The sequence below is a fragment of the Hippocampus bargibanti genome, linkage group LG19 (assembly GCF_051943395.1).
Source record: "Hippocampus bargibanti isolate YZ-2025 linkage group LG19, ASM5194339v1, whole genome shotgun sequence".
In the NCBI taxonomy this organism is placed as follows: domain Eukaryota; kingdom Metazoa; phylum Chordata; class Actinopteri; order Syngnathiformes; family Syngnathidae; genus Hippocampus; species Hippocampus bargibanti.
Genome location: NC_142752.1, coordinates 5,437,045 through 5,461,664, shown reverse-complemented (window position 1 = coordinate 5,461,664; position 24,620 = coordinate 5,437,045). Strand labels below are relative to the sequence as shown.

Sequence of the window (24,620 nt, the reverse complement as noted above, 5' to 3'; positions counted from 1 at the left end):
CCTAGAAAAAAAAAAAACAGCCATGTATAGTAAGTCATTGTTGACCTAAAAATGACCATGTATCGGCGATTTTTACTGAAAAAAACCCAACCATTTTATAGTAAGGCAATTTTGACCTACGAAAAATGACCATGTACAGTAAAGTCTCGTTATATCGATATCGGATATATCGATAGTCCCGGTTATATCGATACTATTTCTATGCACGCACGGAGAAAATTACATGCAAACAGGGTCGGATATATCGATAGTCCCGGTTATATCGATATTTTTCGGACTCCCTTGAATATCGATATAACGAGACTTTACTGTATATAGTATGCAGTTTTTTGACCCAAAAAAACAATGACCATGTATAATAAGGCAATTTTTACCTAGAAAAACAACCACGTATACAAAGGCGTTTTTGACCCGAAAAAAGAAGAGCATGTACAGTAAGGAGATTTTGAACCTAAAAAACGACCATGTGTAGTAAGGCAATTTTTACCTAAAAAAAACAACCATGTATAGTAAGGCGTTTTTGAGGCGAAGAAAACCACCATGTATAGTAAGGCGTTTTTGACCTAAAAAAAACGACCATGTACAGTCAGGCGATTTTGAACTAAAAAAAACCACCATGTATAGTAAGGCGATTTTAAGGCGATAAAAACGACCATGTATACTGAGGTGTTTTTGACCTAAAAAAACAACCATGTATAGTAAGGCGATTTTAAGGCGATAAAAACGACCATGTATACTGAGGCGTTTTTGACCTAAAAAAATGACCATGTATAGTAAGGCGATTTTTACCTAATAAAAACAACCATGTATAGTAAGGCGTTTTGAGGCGAAAAAAATGACCATGTATAGTAAGGCATATTTAGCCTGAAAAAAACGACCATGTATCGTAGGCTGTTTTTGACCCCCCCCCCCCCCCCAAAAAAAAAAGACCATGTATACATATCCTGTATATAGTAATGCATTTTGAGCTGAAAAAAAAAAACACCATCTATAGTAAAGCCATTAAAAAGACCATTTATAGTAACGCATTTTTAGCACCCCCCCAAAAAGACTGTGGACATAATGTTTTTTTTCGGGTAGGTGCTAAAAACGCCTTACTATAAATGCTCTATTTTTTTTCGGTGTAAAATACAATACATTGGTTTTTTTTTCAGCAAAAAATGTCTTACTGTACATGTTAATTTTTATGAGGCTAAAAAGACATTGGCGTACATTTGGAAAGGCATCTTTAACCCCCCCAAAAACGACCATTAATACAAAGACGCGTTTGCGTTTTCTTTTTAACTGCTTTCGTCAGAAACAAAACCTCCAAACGCCCAACTAAAAATATTTCTAGATCCTTTCTTTCAAATGGCAACCATTCCAGAAGGCTGAGACGCTCTCATATTGGTTTTGTGTCACCTTTGTGATTGGAGGGAGTGGCTTGTGTAGGGTAGTGTTAGATTTCTCCTGGTCGGACGAGTTGCTCTTGCGTGAGCTTAGCTGGGAAAAAAAAGGTGACACACACCCACACACACCCATGCACCGCCGTTAATGAATCATTTTCTCATCTTGTTGCACACCATTCTTCAAATGGCCTGACGTGAATGCCCCCCCCCCCCTCGCATAAGCGACATTGAATAGCTTCTCTTGCTATTTTCTATATCATTTCTGAAATTACAAGTCTATCACTTCCAATTTGAGTAGCATTTATTCATATATTTTCGGGAAGTTATCAGGAATATAAATCATTGCAGGCATTTCCCTCCTAGTTTTTTTAATAAAAAAATAGAAACAAAAAAAAACACAAATAGTGGTGCATGCAACACAGTGGTCAATGAAAGAAAAGGGGAAGGGGGGGGTCACTTGTATGGACATTTAATAACACAGAGTGTAAATAGCACCACAAAATAAGCCATTGATCACAGTGGCTCATCAATTATACTATGATAGATCTATTAATTGTGTTCATGTTCGATATTCGGTCAGTCATTCCTTTTTCCAGATTCCTAACACACACACACACACTATTAAAGATCATCAGTGCACTTTTTTTTTTTACAAATGTTAATCACTGGAAAAAATAATAAGACACATACACACAATTTCCTATACTCAATGTGCTTGAAACACATGCAAGCTTTCCATATATATTTGTGTCCCATAGGCTAGCCGTTACTAGCCAAAATGGCGCTCGCTAACGACACTGTTAATCATATCTCTTATTCAGAGTTTGGTTTCCTATTTAAAAAAAAAAAATGGCCGCCGGCATCCACTCAGAGTGAATCCCTTCCGTCGTGCGGTTTTTGGGACGCACTCTTCATTCAAGCGGCAACATAAAAACAAAAAAATATATATGACACCGAAAAAGAACGAATCAGCGTAAAAGTCGCCACATTTCCTCGCATCGTCCGCGTCCTGTTGCCACCAATGAGAAGCGTGTTCAAAATGAACCCTTTCTACTTTGAGGTCTGAGTCCCTGTCAAGGCTTTGATACATTCATAACACTAGAATCACTTATGTGTCCACCTGAAAGCAGACATGGTATCGTTGTAATCGCACGTATCGGCTCCCCAGGCCGTAAATAGAACACATTTCCGTAGGAAACACTCGCACCTCATTGGCTTGGCACAGTCCAGCAATCCTCCAATGAGGTAACTCGGAACATGTCAGAGCCCCGCCCAATAACAAAAAATAATAATTAATTGGGTGGCTATTTGGGCGTGCGTGTGCATTTTGGGGCGCCCCTGGCTGAACGGAGAGGATACGGTTGCCGCGGTGACATGTCGTTGAGCAGAGAGCAAAAAAGGGGTACCGGGTTGCGTTTAGACCTCCGCTCCTTTCAAGCTGATTCGTTCGTCCTCCTGTCAGTCAATGCTGGGCTTTTTCAGAGAGAAGGCCAGGATGCCAAAATGGCCGCTGAGTTGCTGGACCTGCATCCAAAGAAAGTCAATCATTGACAAGGTCATATTTGCCAAATAATTTTACTTCCTGGTGTTTTGTACCATCTTTCTGACTGCTTTATTTCCTCTATGAGAAGAAAGGAGCGCCAGCGCAGAGCTCTGATGCATATGTGTAACTGTCGCGGCTTGGAATTGAAGCGGATTTACGTGGGACAGGAGATATGAGAGCAAAACAGACTGAAAAAGCTGTTGCAATGCATTCTGGGAGTTGTCATACCATTAATATGTCCTCACTGGGCAATTTGGATTATAAAAAATATATATCTATTTTTTTTCTATTAGTATAGTATTAGTGGAACTGTCGCAGCTTGGAATTGAAGCGGATTTACACGGGACAGGAGACGTGAGACCAAATCAGGCTCAAAAAGCTGTTGCAATGCATTCTGTGAGTTGTCATACAAATAGTATGTCCTCACTGGGCAGTTTGGATTATAAAAAAATAGGTATATTTTTTCTATTAGTATAGTATTAATGGAACTGTCGCAGCTTGGAATTGAAGCGGATTTACACAGGACAGGAGATGTGAGACCAAATCAGGCTCAAAAAGCTGTTGCAATGCATTGTGGGAGTTGTCATACTAATAGGATGTTCTCACTGGCACTTTGGATTATAAAAAAATATGGATATATTTTTTCCAATTAGTATAGTATAGTAGTATAGTATTAGTGGAACTGTCGCGGCTTGGAATTGAAGCGGATTTACGTGGGACGGGAGATGTGAGACAATCTTTCTTCGTCACTGGATGCTACAGCTTTCTGTTTGCTTTCAACATTTAGCTTGTAGCAGACGTGCACATTTCACCATGACGTCCCTGATCCACTGGTGAAAAGGACGCTTTCATCCTCTACTCTTTCATTAAGTACTGCTTCATACAACAAAAAAGTTGCAGAAAGTGCTTAAGATTTTATGACGGTGTCTTTGTGTTGTCCTATTATTTTTGCTCTTTTGACTTCAAGATGGCGCCTCGAGTGGCTGCCTTTACAGCAGCTCCTGTATTTTGTTTTTCTACTTCTTCCGTTCCTCTTCCTACCATAACTTTGCTGCTGTGAAATGTAAATTTCTCCGCTGCGAGACTAATAAAGGCTAATCCAATCCAATATGATGGATGTCCATGTTAACCACTTTTTTTCCAGCTTCAGTTGTTAAAGCGCGATATAAATCAATATGTATTGTATTGTATTGTAAATAACGACTCTCAACAACAACTCACCACCGACACGCCGTAGTGTATGTGCGCCAGCACAACGACGGCCGTCCACAAATGCAGCAGCAGCACCTCATCGGCCACCAGGCCCGACACGGCCAGCGTCACCACGGCGGCCATCGGCAGCAGCAACCAGCTAAGAGGCTGGCAACGCGTGTTGCTCATTTGACAGACAATCAGCTTGCACTGAAACACACGGCAAGAAAAGCACCACGTGAGCAAAATTCAGAGCCATATTTGATTTTTGCAAACAAAAAGGTTACAAATTATACGTTAGTGTCGGGGTAGCCAACGACAATTTCTCACATTTTCAAGGTCCTCCTCCAATGTGTTTTTTTTTGCAAGAATTATCCCACATAACAGGAATAATAATAATAATACATTTCATTTACAAGCGCCTTTCAAAACTCTCAAGGTCACGTTCCAGTCACAGGTTAAGTTTTTCTGTGAGTGAGCAGCGGCAGCCACACGCGCCAGTGTTCACTCGACCCAGAAGTAACTCAAATCGATAAAAAGCTAGCTAGATAGCTATTTAACTAATACATAGCTAGCTAGATAGCCGGCTAGGGAGCTAGATAGCAAATAGCTAGCTAGCGAGAAGCCACATATATAGCTGGATAGTAAACCACATCAAATGTTATCCTTAATCTTTTCGCGTCATCAGTTAGCCTTATGCTAATATAGTTTTTAACTCACTTCACTGCCATCCCTGAATTTATTTGGGAATTGAAAATATGACGCGGAGCGCCATTCATGAATTTGTTCGGGTTTTGTTTTTTCTTTTTTGGGTGCTGATAAAGCGCTGGCCATGGCCTCTGGCAATGTTTTCCACCAGGGGGCAGCATTTCCCTTTTTTCAATTATAGTGCTTTGTTACAGCTTCAGCTATTGATAAAGTGCTATATAAACAATATATATTGCATTGTATTCTGGATATCCACCCCCATTTCACGCTCAGATAACTCCAGGCCCACATACCTTAGGAATTAACTCTTTTTTTTTTTTTTTAATTTAATACGCTGCACTGAATGTTTATGTAATCCTGAAACTCAATATTGTTTGGGTCCTGCAATTTGAGTGGAAATAACAACAAAAAAATGACAAAAACCCTGGCACTGGATTGGACACATTGTTGCACGTCGTCTGGCAGTGAATGAGTTAAAATGCATATGTACTTGGTTAAAAAAAATACATATAATCCAAACAATTACAGGAAAAAAAATCATCGCAAGAAGCATGAGCGAATTCTGCATCGTACGCTGGAAGATACCCACCGTGACGTTGGCAAAGGCCGTGCCCACCATGAGGTAGTAAAGCCTGGGCTGCAGCTCCATGATGTTCGAAGGAGAAAAGACCACCCATACGGTGGACAGGACGAATAGCAGCACTGGAGACAGGAAGGGTAGGAAGGCCTCGTACATGCTGCCATGTTTCAACGAGTTGCGACGGTACGCCCTGATCACAAACAAATGAACACCTTTTTTTATGCTACAGCTACATGCTAATTAGCGTGTAGCTAAAAAAAATTCTACCTGAAGACGTTGCAGAGGCTCATGGGTAACGTCACCAAGAAGGAACAGGCTGAAAAATCATCAGAGAGGATTAAATAGCGAATGTGCGAGATGATTCACTCATAAATGTAACCCCCCAAAAAATAAAAAAAATAATAATAAAAATCAAAATAATAATAAAAAAAATAATAATACATTTCATTTACAAGCGCCTTTTCAAACTCTCAAGGTCACTTTACAGTCACAGGATAAGATATTTGCGGGTGAGCAGCGGAAGCCACATGCGCCAGCATTCACTGAACCCGGAAGTACCTCAAATAGATAGAAAGCTAGCTAGATAGCCAATCAATAGCCTACAGATACCTAGCTTGATAGCCAGCCAGCTAGATAGTGAATCGATAGCTAGCTAGCTAGCCAGCCAGATAGCTAGCTAGCCAGCCAGCCAGATAGCTAGCTAGCCAGCGTGTGTGTGCGTGGGTGTACTTTAGTTTCCCAGGTGTCCACCGTTTGTCTCAAATGGTTTCCTTCTTTCTCAGACTTTTCCAAACGTCGTCTGAGCATCGAAAGCTCGTCCTCGTCTGGGTGAGCAGCGGCAGCCACACACGCCAGTGTTCACTCAACCCGGAAGTAACTCAAATAGAATAGTAAGACAAATAGAAAGAAAGCTAGCTAGCAAGCCAATATATAGCTAATAGCTAGCCAGCAAGATAGCTAGCAAGCCAGCCAGATAGCTATTGTACGGTATTACAGAAAAGACAAAGAGAATTGACTTAGCACAATATTTCTTACTAATGTCAACATAAACAAAAGACAAACGAAACTAAATAACAAATAAAAGTCATCATTTTGGTGATGTTGTGTTACATATGATGTGTCTCACCCACTATCATGAAGGTAAAAAGGTCTCTGTAGAGAAAACTGAACAGGACAGGCTGGTACCAGGTCTCCACACCCACCACTGCTGTCACCACGTAGACAAGGGAGATGGTCTAAAAAGCAAGACAAAAAAAAGGAGTCAAAATGGGGGTGCGCACGGCGATTTAAACCACATTGTGAATCACTGTCATCTCACCACTTGACTGATGTCGTAGCCCCATGGCAAGAAAAGCACGCCCGTGTTGTACTTTTCCCAATGCGACAAAATAAAGGAGAACAACACGACCCAAAGGATGTAGTAAAGCATAGCCACGCTCACGCCGCTCGCCCCGCGCCCAAATATGGAATAGACGGTGGCCACGAAGAAAATACAAGCCCAGCTGTCCAACCCGTGGTCAAACAGCTCCCCTAGTGGCGTGGAGGAGTTAGTGCGGCGCGCTTGCTTGCCGTCCACGCCATCTGCACAGATAATAATAATACATTTCATTTATAATAATAATAATCATCATAATAGATTTCATTTCTAAGCGCCTTTCAAAACTCTCAAGGACACTTTACAGTCACAGGATATTTTTTTCTGCGGGTGAGCAGCGGCGGCCACATGCGCCGGTTTTCACTCAACCCGGAAGTTCTTTCATTATTAGAATGAATAAACAAACCTATAAATAAATACATAAATATATATAAACAAACACATAAATAAATACATATATAGATACATAAATATGTATATATATATACATAAACAAATACATAAACACTTAAATAAATACATACATAAATACATCAAAAATACATATATAAATACATAAATACCTAAATATATATAAACAAATAAATACATAAACAAATACTTAAATAAATACATACATAAATACATAAATTAACTAATTAACATATTGAATAATTTGTCAAACATGTAATTCGTTAATTAATACTAAATAAATTAGTTAAATTAATAAGATGCTGAATTAATGACGTAACTATTTAATTAGTAAGAAATTAATAACTCATTTAATTAGTAAAGTAATGAATAAATGGTGAATAATAAATAATGAAATGAATTGTTAAGTCTTTAACTAAATGATTGATTAGTTAATTAATCATAAATAAATAAATAAATAAATAAATGTGCTGTGAAATAAGCGGCTTTCAAAATTCTCAAGGACACTTTCAAGTCACAAGATAAGGTTTTTCTAAAAGGGACAAGGAGATATAAATCCAAAAGTTAGTTGCTCACCGAGCGTGTAGGCCAGGAAGTTGAAGATCCCCGCCGTCACCCACACACAGCTCGGCACATGCTGATGTCCGACGGCTAAGAAGCACGCACACAAAATAAAAATAAAGGCGACTACACATCGAAGGTTTAAAAAAAAATGCACGTATTTTGTATTTAATACACGATTGGTCATAATTCATGACGAATGCTATGGGATCACGTGAAACCAGGGTTACTTGCACACCTGAGGCATAGAAGTCATAGTCGTAGAAGGCTAACATGAGGAAGTTGACCACCAGGAACATGAAGCCGGTGAACGTGATTAGGTTCGGAGCCAGCCAATTTGGTAGAAACTAAAAACAAAGATAAAAAGTCGATTTAGAACACAGAAATATAAAATTTTAAATGGCAAATGACTCTACCTTGTGGAACTCCACAATAAAAAAATACATTAATACAGTGATGTCTCAGCTTAAGAACTTCCCAGAAAGTGTGTTTAAGGCTAAAAGTTCATCTGCCAAAACTTTTTTCCCAAAAGAAATCATTAAAAATGAGAATAATCCGTTCCCAGGTCCCATAATTTTCTCCTAAATAAGCCTTAAAACTACACAAATATACCTTTTTATGTATAATAAATGTGCTATTGTATTGTAATTAAATAAATAAACAGTACAGTATAATAAAGTCGTTTTATTTACCTTTGTGATGTCGTTGATGTAGTTGCATCTTCATATCTGAGTGAAGTTGCTGTGCTTTTTCTGCGATAATACCCTAACTCACACGGTCCCCTGCTAGCTTTTTTTCATTAATCCAAATTAACAGAAATTTTCCAACCTCTTCTATTGTCTGAGACCGTTGCTTAGATAACACAGAAACACCCGTAGCCACACGTAGCAATGGTCGAATTAGCATACAGGTACTGGGACGCTAAGTCAGCAAAAAAGTACACCTCGTTCATGTTTTTCGATGATCTCGTTCTTCTGCTCGAGCGTAATTTTCTTTTGTGTCCTCTTTGGCTTAATACTAGCCTTTGGTGGGGTCTTTTTCGGTCCCATAATAGCAAAATTACTCCACTCGATAACAAACCACGTCCGCACTCAAGAAAAGTCCGCCAGCGACAGTGGTGCTGTGTGGTTTGGTTCGCCCGCCGAAAACTAGTTCGGATGCCAAGATTATATTCTCGCGAATGTAATGTTCGTAAAGCGAAACGATCATGAGCTAAAGCGTTCATAAGCCAATGTATCACTGTATATCTTTTTTTTTCCGGTAGCTAACACAGGTCACGTAGGGGTTAGCTAACGCCGTACTTGATTGGATGTCATCAGAAAGGTCATTACAACGATGAGAGAGGTCAGGAGAAAGGTCATTACAACGATCCCGCGGGGCAATAACATGAGATATGATGTAACACTACAAGGAGTGTCACCCAAGTGTCAGTCGTCGCGTTTCTCACCTTTACCACACAGTTCCAGAAAGGGTGCATGACGTAGACTGACAGAGGATTGGAGTCCACGGCGCTGTACTGCAAAACAAACACATGACACAGGATACTGTCAGTCATTTGTGACACGCATGCAAATGAACTTGGTTTCACCGCGTTTTGTCACCAATTGCTCGCGTTTTGAATATATATTTCCCAACTGACAATTCGAGTTACTGAACTAACGCCATTTTGGTTCATGAACTGTCTTAGTCGGTCTATTTATTTATTTATTTATTTCGATTAAGGAAGTCAATCACTCACTTCTCCATCGCAGCCTCAGGATGACAAGCGTGGTGACATTACACTAATTACGGAAGGCAGCAGGAAGGAAGGGGAAACCGAACGTTGCATGTGACCACGCGTACAAGCTGAAACCGTTGCACTGGCACACAATGTTTCAATTCATTTGCATTCGCCATGCTGCCAAGAGCGCGGCAATTAAAAAGCACCAGGACAGGGGAAAATATTTATATGGTGTCTCATGAGGAAAGGGGGGAAAATGGGATGATATAATTAGAATTCGGAAGTCCCGATCACACTTGAGGCACCCAAGTAACTTGATTTTTAGCGTCTGCTGCTACGGAATTCCGCTACTTTTGCAATGCATTAGGGAAAAAAAGCAAACATCCCAAACTGTTTTATGCTCGGAATGTTAGTTTTGGATGAAGATGTGCAATGATGCATTAATTGTTGACTATCAGCAAGGGTACCCATTAAAAAAATGGGAGTTCTTCCCAAAGAAGCTGCAAAGGTGGGGTTCAAGGCACCCTCTGACCCCTGCAGAATCATTCTTATTGGCATCTCTTCAAAAACATCACATTTACAGTATTAAAGCATTAACATTAAAAACTAACATGAGCCCAGATTCTCATCTCAGTTTTAAATGTAATGGGTTTTTTTTTCTTGATTTTGCACAAGGACAAATTTAAATTGCCTTTTGTACTCAGAGCTCAGGCAGTAATTGAGAATTTGCAAATAAAATTGAATGTTTTCGTTGTCTTGATTTTAAAAGCAAGGCAGTTTGATTAATAAAGGTTATGTAATAGAAGCATAAACTGCGATCACTTGCGCTAAAATACACATACATACATTACGTGCACACATACATACACATTGACATCGAGGGGCTAACTGATTAGCATGCTACCTTGTACTTGTCGAAGCCTGCGAGTTGCTCCTGCGTGACGTATTCGTACAGAAAAGCCATCATTGGGCAATCTGTCGCCGCTATGCAATACAACAAATGATGATGAAAATGCGGGCGAACGGTCCAGGTTTGATTTTAGCGGCCGAGGTGAAGTGATCACAGAAGCGTAACCGCTGTCGGTCACGCCGGGTGACGTGTTATCGGAACACTCTTTGGCCGCTCCTCCAAGAAAGAGGGCGACACCCCACAAGTGATTTGAAATCATTACTGTCGCCTGTAGACCGGAAGACCACATCGCAACATTCACTCAATCCGGAAATAGATTTATCACGTAACATACTCACTTCCGTCATATGGAAACCAGGTGATAACAACACAGAGCAGAATTGCGAAATTGCATTACGGGAGAGGTCCATTCTGGTTGCCATGGTACCCGACGATGTTGCTAGGGTTTTGCGCATACATGCGTTTCATAATGCAACACAGATAAAAATAAATATCAAAAGGCCTGCCCACGTGAGATGAAACTGCTAGTTGGGCTCAATAACAACTAATGAGAAAAACAATGACGTCTCATCGTTTTAGAATATGCAACCATTGAAAACAAACCATGTAAAAATTGTGCATACCATTTTATTTTTCACGGTAGGTATTTATAATTTATGATAACATCCGACAAATATTAACGATTAAAAAACGGAAGTAACAGGTCATCGCACCGAGTTCAGTCAATCAGAATCAGAAAACCTTTATTCGTCCCACAATGGGAAAAGTTGCAGTCCATAGCAGCAATTTGAAGGGGGGTGGGGAGGGGGGGGGTAAAAGGATAGAAAACAAGGTATTCTAAGTCAAACCTCAGTTTTCAACCATAATCTGCTGCAGAAACCTGTCCGAAAACAGAAACATTTCCCATTATAATCAATGTCTGCTTGTTTTTAAGAGTGTTTGAACAATAAAAACACGCCTGCTCACAACGGAACTCTACACGATGATAATGCGTCGGTCATAATAATACGCAACACAAGGAAGTGACGTCAGAAAGCGGAGGAGAGTCAAGTGGTGCATTCACGTACGCTCAGCTTGCTGTAAACCTAATGTTTGGATGTGAACTGAGGCATAAAAACGCATTTTTTCCTCTAAACGAAGTGTGGCTGTACTTGACATTGTGCTTGTTTACACACAAGCGCCTGAACGCTTGTTTTCCGTTTGTACAGATGTTGACATATTTGCATGATGTCTTGAACGCAAGATACGACTCCGCTTTGTCGACAGCAGGAGCTCTCTGTAAATTAGTTATGAATGCGTCACGTCGGGAAGACGTCACTTGCACTTCCGGAAAGTGATTGGTACCGTTACACATTCAACTTTTGTCACTAATGAAGAGTAATTGGTGGAAAAGAAGATGAGTTTAGCTATTTTCTCTGCCGCTTCTGGTGGATTGTATTTAGTGCAAAGAAGATGCGGGGTGAGAATATTGCTTCAAATGAACACTGAACACCGACTTCAATTTACAATTTAAAAGGTAATTGAGTCAAATATGTGCAAATTCAGACATACCTGTATTAGTCATGGGGTGTTGCATACTCGCATCTGACAAATATGCCTGGCATGGGAGAAAAACACACTTTAACACAATAAGCGTGGCGATATTAAATATTTCCGGAGTTTTTGAATGCATCAGTCGTATCGACGAGCAACCGATGAGTTTGGAGGAAAAAGGAGATGGCGAGCGATGACCTAATAAAGACTATCGAATTTTATTTTTGCGTTGCAGAGAACACGTCCCGCTAATATCCACACAATGATCTGGAGAAGACACTCAATGACTTGGGACTGAAGAGATGTTCTTTGTTCCTAGCAACGACCGATAGCTGGGTAGCTAATTTGTCCCCTGTAGTTTAGTAACGTTCAGGTCACGTTCAAGGACCAAACAACGGTAATCTGCATGAATGTAAACGTCTAATGCTCGCACTGGATGAAAATCAACCCGTTTGGTCCTCCTTTCCGACGGATGTGACAGCGACCGAGGCTTTAAATCCCCACCCCCGGATGCCCGAGCCTTTTTTGTGGGTCAGCTGTGTGGCGACGGTGGGACCAAAACTATTGCGATTGTTGAGCCTTTCCGGATAAACATGAGCTGGTTAGTTTTCAACAACCGTACTCATCATATTTTTCACATCCATAACATTGTAATAAATACATCGGGGTCGATCTAAAATGTCGATGTCATTTTGTCGTAGTCATTTTCACCGCCACTGGGTGTCGCTGTTGTTTGTTTACATTGGCGCACCCATCCGTCAACTGATCCAATAATATGGAAAAGCAATAAATGGAGAAAGATTACAATTTTGTCAAAATAAAATAAATATATTTTGAGAATAATATTTAAAAAAATGCTGTAATTGTACCCCTCAATGCTACCAAGTCATGTGTGGGATTCATTTTGAAAATAATCTGAATGACATTAAACATGACAGTTCCCGAAACAGTTTTCAAATCAAATACAGAGTATTTAGGTACAGTTTAGTTGTATTGAACTTCATTTAAAGCATTTATTTTGTTATAAGTTTCAATATTTAAGGACACTTGTAACTGGTTGAATTGCATCTTTCAAAGCAAATATATTCTTCCCCATTGACTTTTTCTATATATTTTTTTGGATTGGTTCATCAGATTTTTTTGGGGACGTGAATAGACGAAACTCATCTCTCAGCCATGGAGGTGCGCTTCGGCAACATCGTGTTCAACTCCAAGTTTGACTCTGGCAACCTGGCCCGTGTGGAGAAGGTGAATAAGCACATTGGGAGCTTCCTTAATGACACCGCTCCCCAGCCTGGAGGGGCCACATGCGCATCCAACACCCCCGACTATGAGTTTAACGTGTGGACGCAGCCTGACTGTGGCGGCACGGAACATGAGAATGGCAACAGGTGACTACACTTTATGTATGTGATGGCAAACGTATTACATTGGAAATAATACGGGAATATGGTGACTGTTTTTTCCCCAAAAAAGTTTTTTTTAGAATGAAGCTACAGTTTGGCATGAAAGTTTGAACTTTGTGAAAGTCAAAAATGAAAATTGCAATCTGACAGGAAAAATGTGTAACTCATTCACTGCCATTCAAAAATGTATTCTTATTATTTATAATTGTATTTTATTTATTATTGTATCTGCTTGTCTGTGACTGTAAAGTGTCCTTGAGAGCTTTGAAAGGCGCTTGAAATAAAATTATTATTATTATTATTATTATTATTATTATTATTATTATTATTTAGAAATTTAAAATATGACGTAGAGAGTTTTGTTTTTTCATGCTTGGGTGCCAATAAAGCGCTGATTAGCTCTCTGGCAATGTTTTTCCCCTTCCATGAGGGGGCAGCATTTGCCTTTAGTCGATGTTAGCGCTTTGCTGCAGCTTCAGCTGTTGTTAAAGCACTATATAAATAAATATGTATTGTATTTTGTACAGTCGACCCCATTTCAAGCTCAGATAACTCCAGATCCATATAACTTAGGAATTAACTCTTATTTTCTTACGCTGCATTGAATGTTTATGTAGTCCTAAAACTCAATATTCTGTGAGTCCTGCAATTTGAGTGAAAATGACAAAAACCCTGGCACTGGAGTGATCATACAGTATTTTTGCATGTCTAGCGGTGAATTAGTTAATGTTCTGGCCAGTGCACAAAAACAGTCAACCATTGTTTTTTTTCTGAGGAAAGAAATCAGTCCCTGACAAAAATGTGCAAATTAATGCCATTTCAAAAACAGTTCCACTCCAGTCCTGTAGGGGGTGTGATGTTTACTTTGGATCAAAATAACTTTTTATGCTTTATTCTTTTTTTTAATAATAATAATACATTTCATTTCTAAGCGCCTTTCAAAAGTCTTAAGGTCACTTTACAGTCACAGGATAAAGTTTTTTTTGTGTCACTCAACCCCGAAGTAACTCAAATAGATAGAAAGCGAGCTAGCTAGCTAATGGATAGCAAATAAATAGCGAATAGATAGCCAGATAGCCAACAGCTAGCCAGCTAGACAGCTTACAGCCAGCGAACAGCTAGCCAGCTAGCTAATAGAAAGCTAACAAATAGCTAATAGATAGCCAGATAGCCAACAGCTAGCCAGTTTTACCAATCCATTCCACCATTTCTGCGATCTTTTTTTTTGGGGGGTGGACACATTTTTGCACATCTGGCAGTGAATGAGTTCATGTGACCGAAAAAAATAGGACATATTTCAAGTAATGTTTTCAAAGATTGATGTTGTATTTTTTGGAACAAATGTATATATATATTTTTGTATTTGAGGTCATGGTTCCACTTCAGCGTGCAGGGCATGGCGCCCGGAAGGCTGCTAAAGATCAATGTGATGAACATGAACACCCAAAAGAAGCTTTACAGTCAAGGCATGGCGCCTCTCGTAAGAACTTTCCCCGGAAAGAACAAATGGGAACGCGTCCGAGACAGACCCGTCACTGAGGTAAACCAAACGCACTTTTACATTTGTTTGTGCTTATTTATTTATTTATTTATTCATGTATGTATTTATATATGTATTTATGTATGTGTTTATTTATGTGTTTGTTTGTTTATATATATATTAATGTATTTATTGATGAATTTATTGAAGTATTTATATTTGTATATATATATATATATATATATATATATATATATATATATATATATATATATATATATATATATATGTGTGTGTGTATTTATTTATAGGTTTGTTTATTCATTCTAATAATGAAAGAACTTCCGGGTTGAGTGGGCTGGCGCTTGTGGCTGCCGCTACTCACCCGCAGAAAAAATATCCTGTGACTGTAAAGTGTCCTTGAGAGTTTTGAAAGGCGCTTATAAATTTGAATTGGATTTGCCTTTATTAGTCTCGCAGTGGAGAAATTCGAAATGTATTATTATTATTATTTTTATTTTTTATTTTTTATTACTATTATTATTATGTTTACTATTATTTTTACTATTATTGTTACTATTACTATTATTATTATTACTACTATTACTACTTTTATTATTACTATTATTATTATTACTATTTTTATTATTATCCAATGACAGAATAAACAAAATACTATTACTATTATTACTATTATTACTATTACTATTACTATTACTATTACTATTACTATTATTACTATTACTATTATTATCCAAGAATGACAGAATGAACAAAACTAATCTTTTTGCTCATTTTTGTTCTTCAGATTATATGCAACCAATTCATCTTGTCCTTCACTCACCGCTTGTTGGAGATTCGAGGTGCCACCACTTTCTTTTCCTTCTGCTTCCCTTTCTCGTACACCGAATGTCAGGAGATGTTAAGAACTTTGGACGACAACCACGGTCACGCAGCACAGCTCGGTCCCACCAGGTTCAAGAAAGCAACTGCGAAATAAAAAGTCACAAAAAGACAAATGATCCCAATGTTCTCTGTGCGTTTTAGCCCGGCAGGTGAGCTTTACTACAAGCGTGAGCTGCTGTGTCGCTCTTTGGATGGCAACCGTGTGGATCTGCTCACTGTGACCAACTGCAACGGCATGCGGGATGAGCGCGAGCCTCGGTTGCCGCAGCTCTTCCCCGACGTCGAAACGCCCAGACCGCACCGCTTTGAGAACAAAAAGGTACAAATTATACGTAGCCAAGGACAATAAATAATAAATACTAAATACTAAACACTAAATAATAAATAATAAATAATAAATAAATAATAACAACAATAATAACAACAACGACAATAACAATAATAATAATAATAATTATTATAATACATTTGATTTCTACGTGCCTTTCAAAACTCTCAAGGTCACTTTACAGTCACATGATAAGTTTTTCTGTGGGGGAGCAGCGGCAACCACCCGCGCCAGCGTTCACTCAACCCGGAAGTAACTCAAATAGACAAAAAGTTAGCTAGATAGCTACTTAGCTAATACATAGCTAGCTAGATAGCCGGCCAGGGAGCTAGATAACAAATAGCTAGCTAGCGAGAAGCCAGCTAGATAGTTGGATAGTAAACCACATTAAATGTTATCCTAAATCTTTTCGCGTCATCAGTTAGCCTTATGCTAATATTTTTTTTTTAACTCATTCAATGCCATTCCCGAATTTATTACTGATGCCGATTTTGCGCTGATCAGACCTCTGGCAATGTTTTTCCCTTTCCACAAGGGGGCAGAATTTGCCTTTTGTCCATGTTAGCGCTTTGTTACAGCTTCAGTTGTTGTTAAAATGCGCTATAAATCAATATGTATTGTATTTGATACATCCGCCCCCATTTCAGATAACTCCAGTCCCATAGAACTTACGAATTAACTTTTTTTTTTCCTGATAAAAGAAGAGAGTCTAAGGTTTCTTATTGTTTGGGTGCCAATAAAGCGCTGGCCAGACCTCTGGCCATATTTTTTTCCCTTCCACAAGGGGGTGGCATTTCCCTTTTTCCATGTTAGCGCTTTTTTACAGCTTCAGCTGTTAAAGCGCTATATAAACCAATATGTGAGTATTGCATTGTATTTTGGACATCCGCCCCCATTTCAAGCTCATATAACTCCAGAACCATATAACTTAGGAACTAACTCTTTTTTTCCTGATTAAAGAAGATAGTCTAAGGTTTCTTACGCTAAATTGAATGTTTGTCTAGTCCTAAAATTCAATATTCTGTGGGTGCTGCAATAGAAGTGAAAATGACAAAAACCCTGGCACTGGAGTGGACACATTTTTGCCATCATCTGGCAGTGAATGAGTTGATGTCACGCCATCTTTAATTCTAACCTCATCTGGAATCCATCATCACCCGATTCGCTCACATTTGTCGTGACTTTTGATCTTGGCAGGTGTTTTTCCTGAGCAGCCGCGTCCACCCCGGGGAGACGCCGTCCTCGTTTGTCTTCAATGGCTTCCTGGATTTCATCCTTCGGAAAGACGACCCGAGAGCTCACGCGCTCAGAAATATGTTTGTCTTTAAACTCATTCCCATGCTCAACCCAGATGGTGTCGTGCGAGGGCATTACAGGTCACAACTTATTTATTTATGCATGTATGTATGTATGTATGTATTTATATTTAATTCATTTATTATTTATTTATTTATTTATTTATTTTTTACTCATTTTTTGTTTCTTTATTGTGTCTTTATTTCTTGTTTCTTTATTGTTTCTTGATTATTTATTGATTGTTTCTTGTTTATTTATGTGTTTTATTTATTTTTTACTTATTTATTGTTTCTTTATTATTTCTTGATTTCTTGTTTCGTTCTTTATTGTTTGTTGTTTATTTATTGTTTGTTGTTTCTTTAGTGATTGTTTCTTGATTTATTGTTTCTTTATTGATGTATTTATTTATTGATTGATTTTTTATTTATTTATTATTTTGTATTCATTAGTTCTTTATTGTTTCTTGTTTCTTTAATTCTTTATTTATTATTTACTTATTTTTTGCGTCTTTATGTATCGTTTATTTATTGTTTCTTTACTGATTGTTTCTTGTTTATTTATTGATTGTTTCTTGTTTATTTATTGATTGTTTCTTGTTTATTTGTTTTTATTTATTCTATACCTATTTATATTTTCTTTATTGATTGTTTTTGTTTTTTTTCTTGTTTATTGTTTGTTTCTTGTTTATTGATTGCTTCTTGTTTATTTGTTGATTGTTTCTTGTTTATTTATTGATTGTTTCTTGTTTATTTATTGACTGTTTCTTTTTATTAATTGTTTCTTGGGTATTTTTGGATGTTTCTTGTTTATTTATGGTTTGTTTCTTGTTTATTTATTGATTATTTCTTGTTTATTTATGGATTGTTTCTAGTTTAATTATTGAGCGTTTATTTCTTGTTTATTTATTTATTGTTTCTTTTGTATTTTTTATTTCTATATGCTGTTGTTTTGAATGCGCAGGACCGACTCACGTGGCGTGAACCTAAACAGACAGTACCTGAATCCCAGCCCCGAGCTTCATCCATCCATCTACGCTGCCAAAGCGCTGCTGCTCTACCATCACTTGCACAACCGTACGACACACAAGGCACCCCTCGCCCAATCCCCTCCCATTGACACCCAGAAATCCGATCACGAGATTCTTACCCTCACCGCCTTGGAAGTCAGCTTGAACCGACGTAACGCGGCGAAGGATGCGACGCCTGAGGTCGCCTCGGCGACGGAGGAGAACGGTTGGATGGGGAAGCAAGACATCTGCAGCTCAGAGCCACCAAAACAGGGACCACAGATAATACTGGAGGCAAAAGAGAAAGAGCATGGACCCCTATCACCGACAAAAGATGGCGGTGTCGCTTATTATGTGGACTTGCACGGCCATGCGTCCAAGCGGGGATGCTTCATGTACGGAAACAATCTTCCCGATGAGAACCAGCAGGTAAACTAAAACTGAATTTTACACTCCAAATTTGGGGGGGGTGTAAGAACTGGTTAAACTTGTGCTTCTGGTGTACCCCAGGTGGAGAACATGCTCTACCCAAGACTGATCGCCATCAACTCGCCACATTTTGACTTTTTGGGTTGCAACTTTTCCGAGAAGAACATGTACGCACGGGATAAACGCGACGGCCAGTCGAAAGAAGGCAGCGGCCGCGTCGCCATTCACAAAGCCATCGGAATTCTACACAGGTAACGTACGTGCATGATGTCACATAGAGGATTTTAATCTAAAATAATCTCTTCTTCGCTGTTGTGTTAGCTACACGTTAGAGTGCAACTACAACACGGGGAAGACGCTCAATCCCATCCCGGCGGCGTGTCATGACAACGGGCGGGCCACGCCCCCTATGATGCCGATATTCCCTCTCAAGTATACTCCGGAAATTTTTGAACAGGTACGGTAAGGGGGGGGCAACCAGATAGCGTTACGACACAAAAAAATCATAATAATAACAATAATTATCTGTCAACTGTTAATGAAGTAGAATAACTCATTCACTACCAGACGATTTGCAAAAAATATGGTAAAAATATTGGTTAAAAAAACAATGAATAAAGCATAAAAAGTGATTTTGATCCAAAGTAAACATCACACCCCCTACATGACTGGAGTGGAACTGTTTCGGTTACAATTTGAAATTACATAATTTGCACATTTTTTTTGTCAGGGACCGATTTATTTTTATTCCCAGAAAAACAATGATTGACTCTTTTTGTGCACTGGCCAGAACATTAACTCATTCACTGCCAGACCATGTGCAAAAATGTGTCCACCGCAGTGCCAGGGTTTTCGTCATTTTCACTCAAATCAAATTGCAGGACTCACAGAATATTGAGTTTTAGGACTACATAAACATCCAATGCAGCAGGAAGAAACCTTAGACTCTCTTCTTTTATCAGAAAAAAAAGTTAATTCCTAAATTATATGGATCTGGAGTTATCTGATCTTGAAATGGGGGGGGGTGGCTGTACAAAATACAATGCAATACATACAAATTGGTTTGTTATGCGCTTTAACAACAGCTGAAGCAGTAACAAAGTGCTAACAGGGTCAAAAAGCAAATGCTGCCCCCTCGTCAAAGGGGAAAAACATTGCCAGAGGTCTGAACAGCGCTTTATCGGCAACCCCAGAAAGAAAAAACAAAACCAGAACAAATTCGGGAATGGCGCTCCATGTCATGCTTTTTAATTACCGAATACATTCAGGAATGGCAGTGAATGAGTGAAAAACAAAATATTAGCATCAGGCTAACTGATGACGCGAAAAGGTTTAGGAATAAATTTGATGCAGTTTACTCTCATGTGGATTAATTCTTGCCTAAATTAACACATTGGAGGAGGACCTTGAAAATTTAGAATGGAACATTGTATCCGAATTTTAATCTCAAATTTTAGATTATTTTATGTCTGAAGATGACAATGTTGCAGTACAAACGTAGCGTTAGAGCTCCGAATGTCACCCCGCCACTAGGTGGGTCGTGCCGTGGCCATCTCAGCGCTGGATATGGCCGAGTGTAACCCGTGGCCTCGCCTAGTCCTGTCGGATTACAACTGCCTGAGCAACCTGCGGGCATGGGTGCTCAAGTACATCCGCAACAGCAAAGCCCAGAGTGTACACCCGCAGAACAAGGTGCATCACCCCGGCAAGGCATCGCCGCCCAAGACTTTCCTCAAGTGAGTTTTATTTGGAAATCTTCTCTGAATCGCAATTTATATTTGTTATGTCATGGACGATGTTGTTACCTCATTCACTGCCATTTATTCGGGAATTAAAAATATGACAGTGATATTCTGGAATTTGTTCCTGTTTTGGTTTTTCTTGTTTGGGTCCGGATAAAGCGCTGGCCATGGCCTCTGGCAATGTTTTTTTCTCTCCACAAAGTGGCAGCATTTCCCATCTTTCCATGTTAGCACCTCAGCTGTTAAAGTGCCATATAAACCAATATACAGGTAACATCCGATTTACGACCGGCTCGACTTACAACCACCCGTACATGCGACCATGACCTCCAGACCCTATTTAAAAAAAAAATAATTCTACGCCTGGCACCGCAACGCGCTAGCAGGCCGGCAACGCGTACGACAATTTTGGCCAGCCAGCCAGAATCTCACTCTCGCACAGCAATCGACCGTGTGATGGCACCAGAGGGGGGAGTTCGAGAGTCATTTAGCCTCCGAGCCTTGAACGGATTTCAACTTACGACCATTTGGTCAGAACGGAACTCGGTTGTAAGTGATGTTACCTGTATATGTATTGCAGTGTATTTTGGATATCTGCCCTCATTTCAAGCTCATATAACTCCAGACTCATAATTTAGGAATTAACTATTTTTTTCCTGATGAAAGAAGAGAGTAAGTTTTCTAACACTGCATTGAATGTTTATGTACTCCTAAAACTCAATATTCTGTGGGTCCGGGAATACAGGTGACAATGACAAAAACCCTGGCACTGGAGTGGACACATTTTTGCATATCATCTGGCAGTGAATGAGTTAATAAATCAAATGAAAAATAGTTTTGTGAACTATTTAAAATGTCGCTTTGCAATACTGACATGATAACGCTAAACCTTCACGACAGCAGTCTGAACGACCAGCTGCCCGAAGGGTCCTTCGATAGGGTGCGTTGTAACAGCCAGAGCAGCAGCAGCCTTACACCCTCCCCCAAGATGCCCAACTCGCCCAGCTTTACCTTCGCTTGTACCCCGCCGCGGGCGCAGAACAACGCCAGCAATGGGCGAGGTGGCGGTCACAAATCCGCCGGGCCTGCAAAGAGTGAGTTGCCATTTTACGTGACTTAGAGGGAAGTTCTCCATGCTTGTTGGATCTGCATAAAAAAATAGCAATCATTAGCATTTTTTTGGTTTTACAAGCAAACATTTCACATATTAAGAAAAAGGCTAATGTTAGCATTTTGTACACATACGACAAATACATTGGTCACCTTGGATTTGAAAATGTTGATTCTTGACAGATTTAAACGATTAACCTTTTTTCCGACGTTGGATCTGCGCTTCGAGTGGCTGGTCATCATGTTGGCGGCGTGGCTTAGTGAAATGCATGTCCCCCATCCGTCCCTGCTCCTGCATGTGTCCGTCCCCGTAGACGTCAAAACTGCAGAGATGTTCGCCTCCTCCGTGCCATCCTGCGAAAGCCCCAATCCCCAACAAGATCCTGCCCCCCATTTCACCCCCTTTATTGCCTTATTGAATATATAATCTATTTGAATTGGATTTGCCTTTATTAGTCTCGCAGTGGAGAAATTTACATTTCACAGCAGCAAAGTTATGAAAGAAATGAAAGTTGCTATCTATTAGCTAGCTTTCTGGCTATCTATATGCTAGCTAGCTAGCTATTAGTTATCTATTAGCTAGCTAGCTAGCTATTTGCTATTAGCTAGCTGGCTATCTATGTAGCTATATATTTGCTATCTAAGCTAGCTAGCTATTAGTAATCTATTAGCTATCTATCGGTTATCTTAGTCTAGCAAACATCGAAAATTGAGCTTGTGGTCCATTTGATGACTGTCACGAAAATTATTTGTGTTTTAGAAACAGCGCTGTATATGTCAGACTAAATAGTACAAATTACATGAAATGTTGTGACCAGTGTGAGTTTTTATTTTTATTTATTTTTTTGTAACTGGCTTTTTTATGTAATTATGGGTACAAGATGAGACATTTTCATTAAATAAATAAAAAAAACAAATATTACAATTTGTCATATCTCTTGTAACAATAAGGTAATTTTTACTTTTTACCCCACTTTTGATTGATTACCGAATTTTATTTTGCTTTAAAAAATGTTAAATAGCTGTTTTAAGGTGAGACATTTTCATTTAAAAAATAAAAGCAAATATTACAATATAATTTGTCTTAGCTTTGATAACACCAAGGTACATTTGACTCCGCCCCTTTTGTTTCTCATCATCAAATATGTTGCCATAAATTCAGTTTTGATGACTCAAATGTTGCTTTGTTCCACTTTTAAATAAAGTTTGCATGTTGGCAAAGCATTTTTTTGACTCCAGCTTTTTTTTTTTTTTTTTTTTTTCTTTTACTCCCGTGTGCTCGCCAGGTTTTAGCTGTGCAGACTTCCATGCAGGTTCGGCGTCGGCGGCCTGGTCCAAACCAGCTTTACCCGCACGCCTCGGCCGAAGCGGAAGAGGAAACCGAAACGTCGGCCACCGTGCCGTCGCAGCGGTCAGCCTCCATTGTACTCATTTTTATACATACAATCTTTTTTTTTCAGGGATTTTTTACATTTATCTCTTATCTGTCATAGCCTGCTAAAGACGGTGGACCCGAACACATCTTGGCCTCGGTCAAAGTGAGCAAGTGAGTGAACAACTGACAAAACACAATTCATGGCGGATTATGGTGGAGTTTGAATCTTGTACCTGCCCGTGCAGGTGCGAGCTGCAGCCACATGCGGGCGTGCGCAACAGGAAGGCAGGAGCGTCTGGTGGTACCGGGGTGCGCCTTGCTAAAAGCCGTCCTAATGTAATTATTCAAGGTAACTCGCAAGACATTGGATTTTTTTATTTTGCGGTATTTGCGTAAATGTGCGTTTTATTTTGAAATTTGTATTCTGAGTCGTAGATTTGAAGATGAGCTTTGACCCTGTGTATTGGATTAGATTAGCATTTATTAGTCTCGCAGTGGAGACATTTAAATTTCACAGCAGCGAAGTGATGAGGACCAAAGTGTCCTTTTCACCAGTGGATCGGCGACGTCATGGTGAAACGTGCATGTCTGCTACAAGCTAAATGTTGAAAGCAAACACGAAGCTGTAGCATCCGTTGATGAAAATAAATTGCCTCACATCTGTCCCATGTAAATCCGCTTCAATTCCAAGCCGCGACATGCATTCAGTTTAAGGTGGTATTTTGAAACGCATGAGAAAACGTAACTAGCCTTTACATTTAAGGTAACTGGGTTCATTTTTTCCCTCGTACACAAAGGTTGCCATTTTATTTCACGAACGGTTTGTTGAGTCGGTTCAATTCCCTATCTTTTAAATCACACAAAATTTAAAATGTAACAACCTCATTTAGGTATGATTTAATTTTTTTGTGCCTTCCAGGAGCTGATGATGAGCGAAGCAAGCAGCAGACGTGTAAATCCCACAAAAGAACCACCACCCGAGCCCATGTTGTGAAATAGCGAGGGCTATGCAGGCGAATCGGGGAACTGCGCATTTTTTCTCAGCAAACTACTGACTGGCAATAACTTCACCGGAACAAGAACGCTAACTTTAAAAAAAAAATGGTCGTTTCATTTCTTTCTCAGTGTATGTCACGTATATTTCCGTATCATTGAGGGCAATCGTATTTGTCATTGTTGGGTCCAAGTGCCTTCACCACAGTGAGTTTAAGCAAGCGATGATTACAGTATCTTCATTTAATATCACTCTTCACCTTCACCAAACTACAATTTAGTGATTGAGTGATAGTGGTGACACTCTGACGAAGGCGGAAGTATACGCCGAAACATGTCAGGTATTTGAACAGCTATCATACACTGTAAGAAAATCTGTTTTAAATTAGATATCAAGTAGACAGGATGAACTTAATACAACTATACAATTTAGTGATACTCATGAGTGTTACTGAACTTCATTCTGTAAAATGTTGCCTATAAGAATTCACATTAATGCTGCTCCTTTATACGTGTTGGATATTGTATCCCGTTTTGTGTGTTTTCATAGAATCTGGTGACTTTCATTCAAGCGTCGTCGGAATTGGCTAAAAGTTTTTTGATGTTTATTTCAACTTCCATACTTTGTT

General features: G+C 39.2%; 2 protein-coding genes across 4 annotated transcripts; one reads left to right on the top strand and one right to left on the bottom strand.

The window, feature by feature from the left end:
- Window positions 1–1,671: 1,671 nt before the first annotated feature.
- selenoi (selenoprotein I) lies at window positions 1,672–10,623 on the bottom strand. Its single transcript, XM_089022356.1, has 10 exons — window positions 10,382–10,623; window positions 9,205–9,273; window positions 7,996–8,104; window positions 7,773–7,847; window positions 6,729–6,991; window positions 6,537–6,645; window positions 5,678–5,726; window positions 5,420–5,600; window positions 4,153–4,332; window positions 1,672–2,912 (listed from the first exon to the last, which is right to left on the bottom strand). Exons 1-10 carry the CDS (start codon window positions 10,442–10,444, stop codon window positions 2,805–2,807), a joined length of 1,206 nt encoding a protein of 401 aa, XP_088878482.1. The 5' UTR covers window positions 10,445–10,623; the 3' UTR covers window positions 1,672–2,804.
- A 1,451-nt stretch (window positions 10,624–12,074) lies between these two features.
- On the top strand, window positions 12,075–24,584 carry agbl5 (AGBL carboxypeptidase 5). Of its 3 annotated transcripts, XM_089021543.1 has the most exons (16): window positions 12,075–12,317; window positions 12,402–12,521; window positions 13,055–13,311; window positions 14,695–14,866; window positions 15,615–15,781; window positions 15,854–16,031; window positions 17,238–17,416; window positions 18,297–18,771; window positions 18,853–19,022; window positions 19,093–19,228; window positions 20,305–20,507; window positions 21,414–21,607; window positions 22,910–23,034; window positions 23,117–23,169; window positions 23,244–23,347; window positions 23,918–24,584. In XM_089021543.1, exons 3-16 carry the CDS (start codon window positions 13,097–13,099, stop codon window positions 23,995–23,997), a joined length of 2,451 nt encoding a protein of 816 aa, XP_088877669.1. In that variant the 5' UTR covers window positions 12,075–12,317; window positions 12,402–12,521; window positions 13,055–13,096; the 3' UTR covers window positions 23,998–24,584. The 3 variants fall into 3 exon arrangements, with proteins under 3 accessions (XP_088877669.1, XP_088877670.1, XP_088877672.1); XM_089021544.1 differs by having other exon boundaries at window positions 12,075–12,521; window positions 21,417–21,607; XM_089021546.1 differs by lacking the exons at window positions 22,910–23,034; window positions 23,117–23,169; window positions 23,244–23,347; window positions 23,918–24,584 and adding an exon at window positions 21,807–22,896 and having other exon boundaries at window positions 12,075–12,521.
- Window positions 24,585–24,620: the final 36 nt, after the last annotated feature.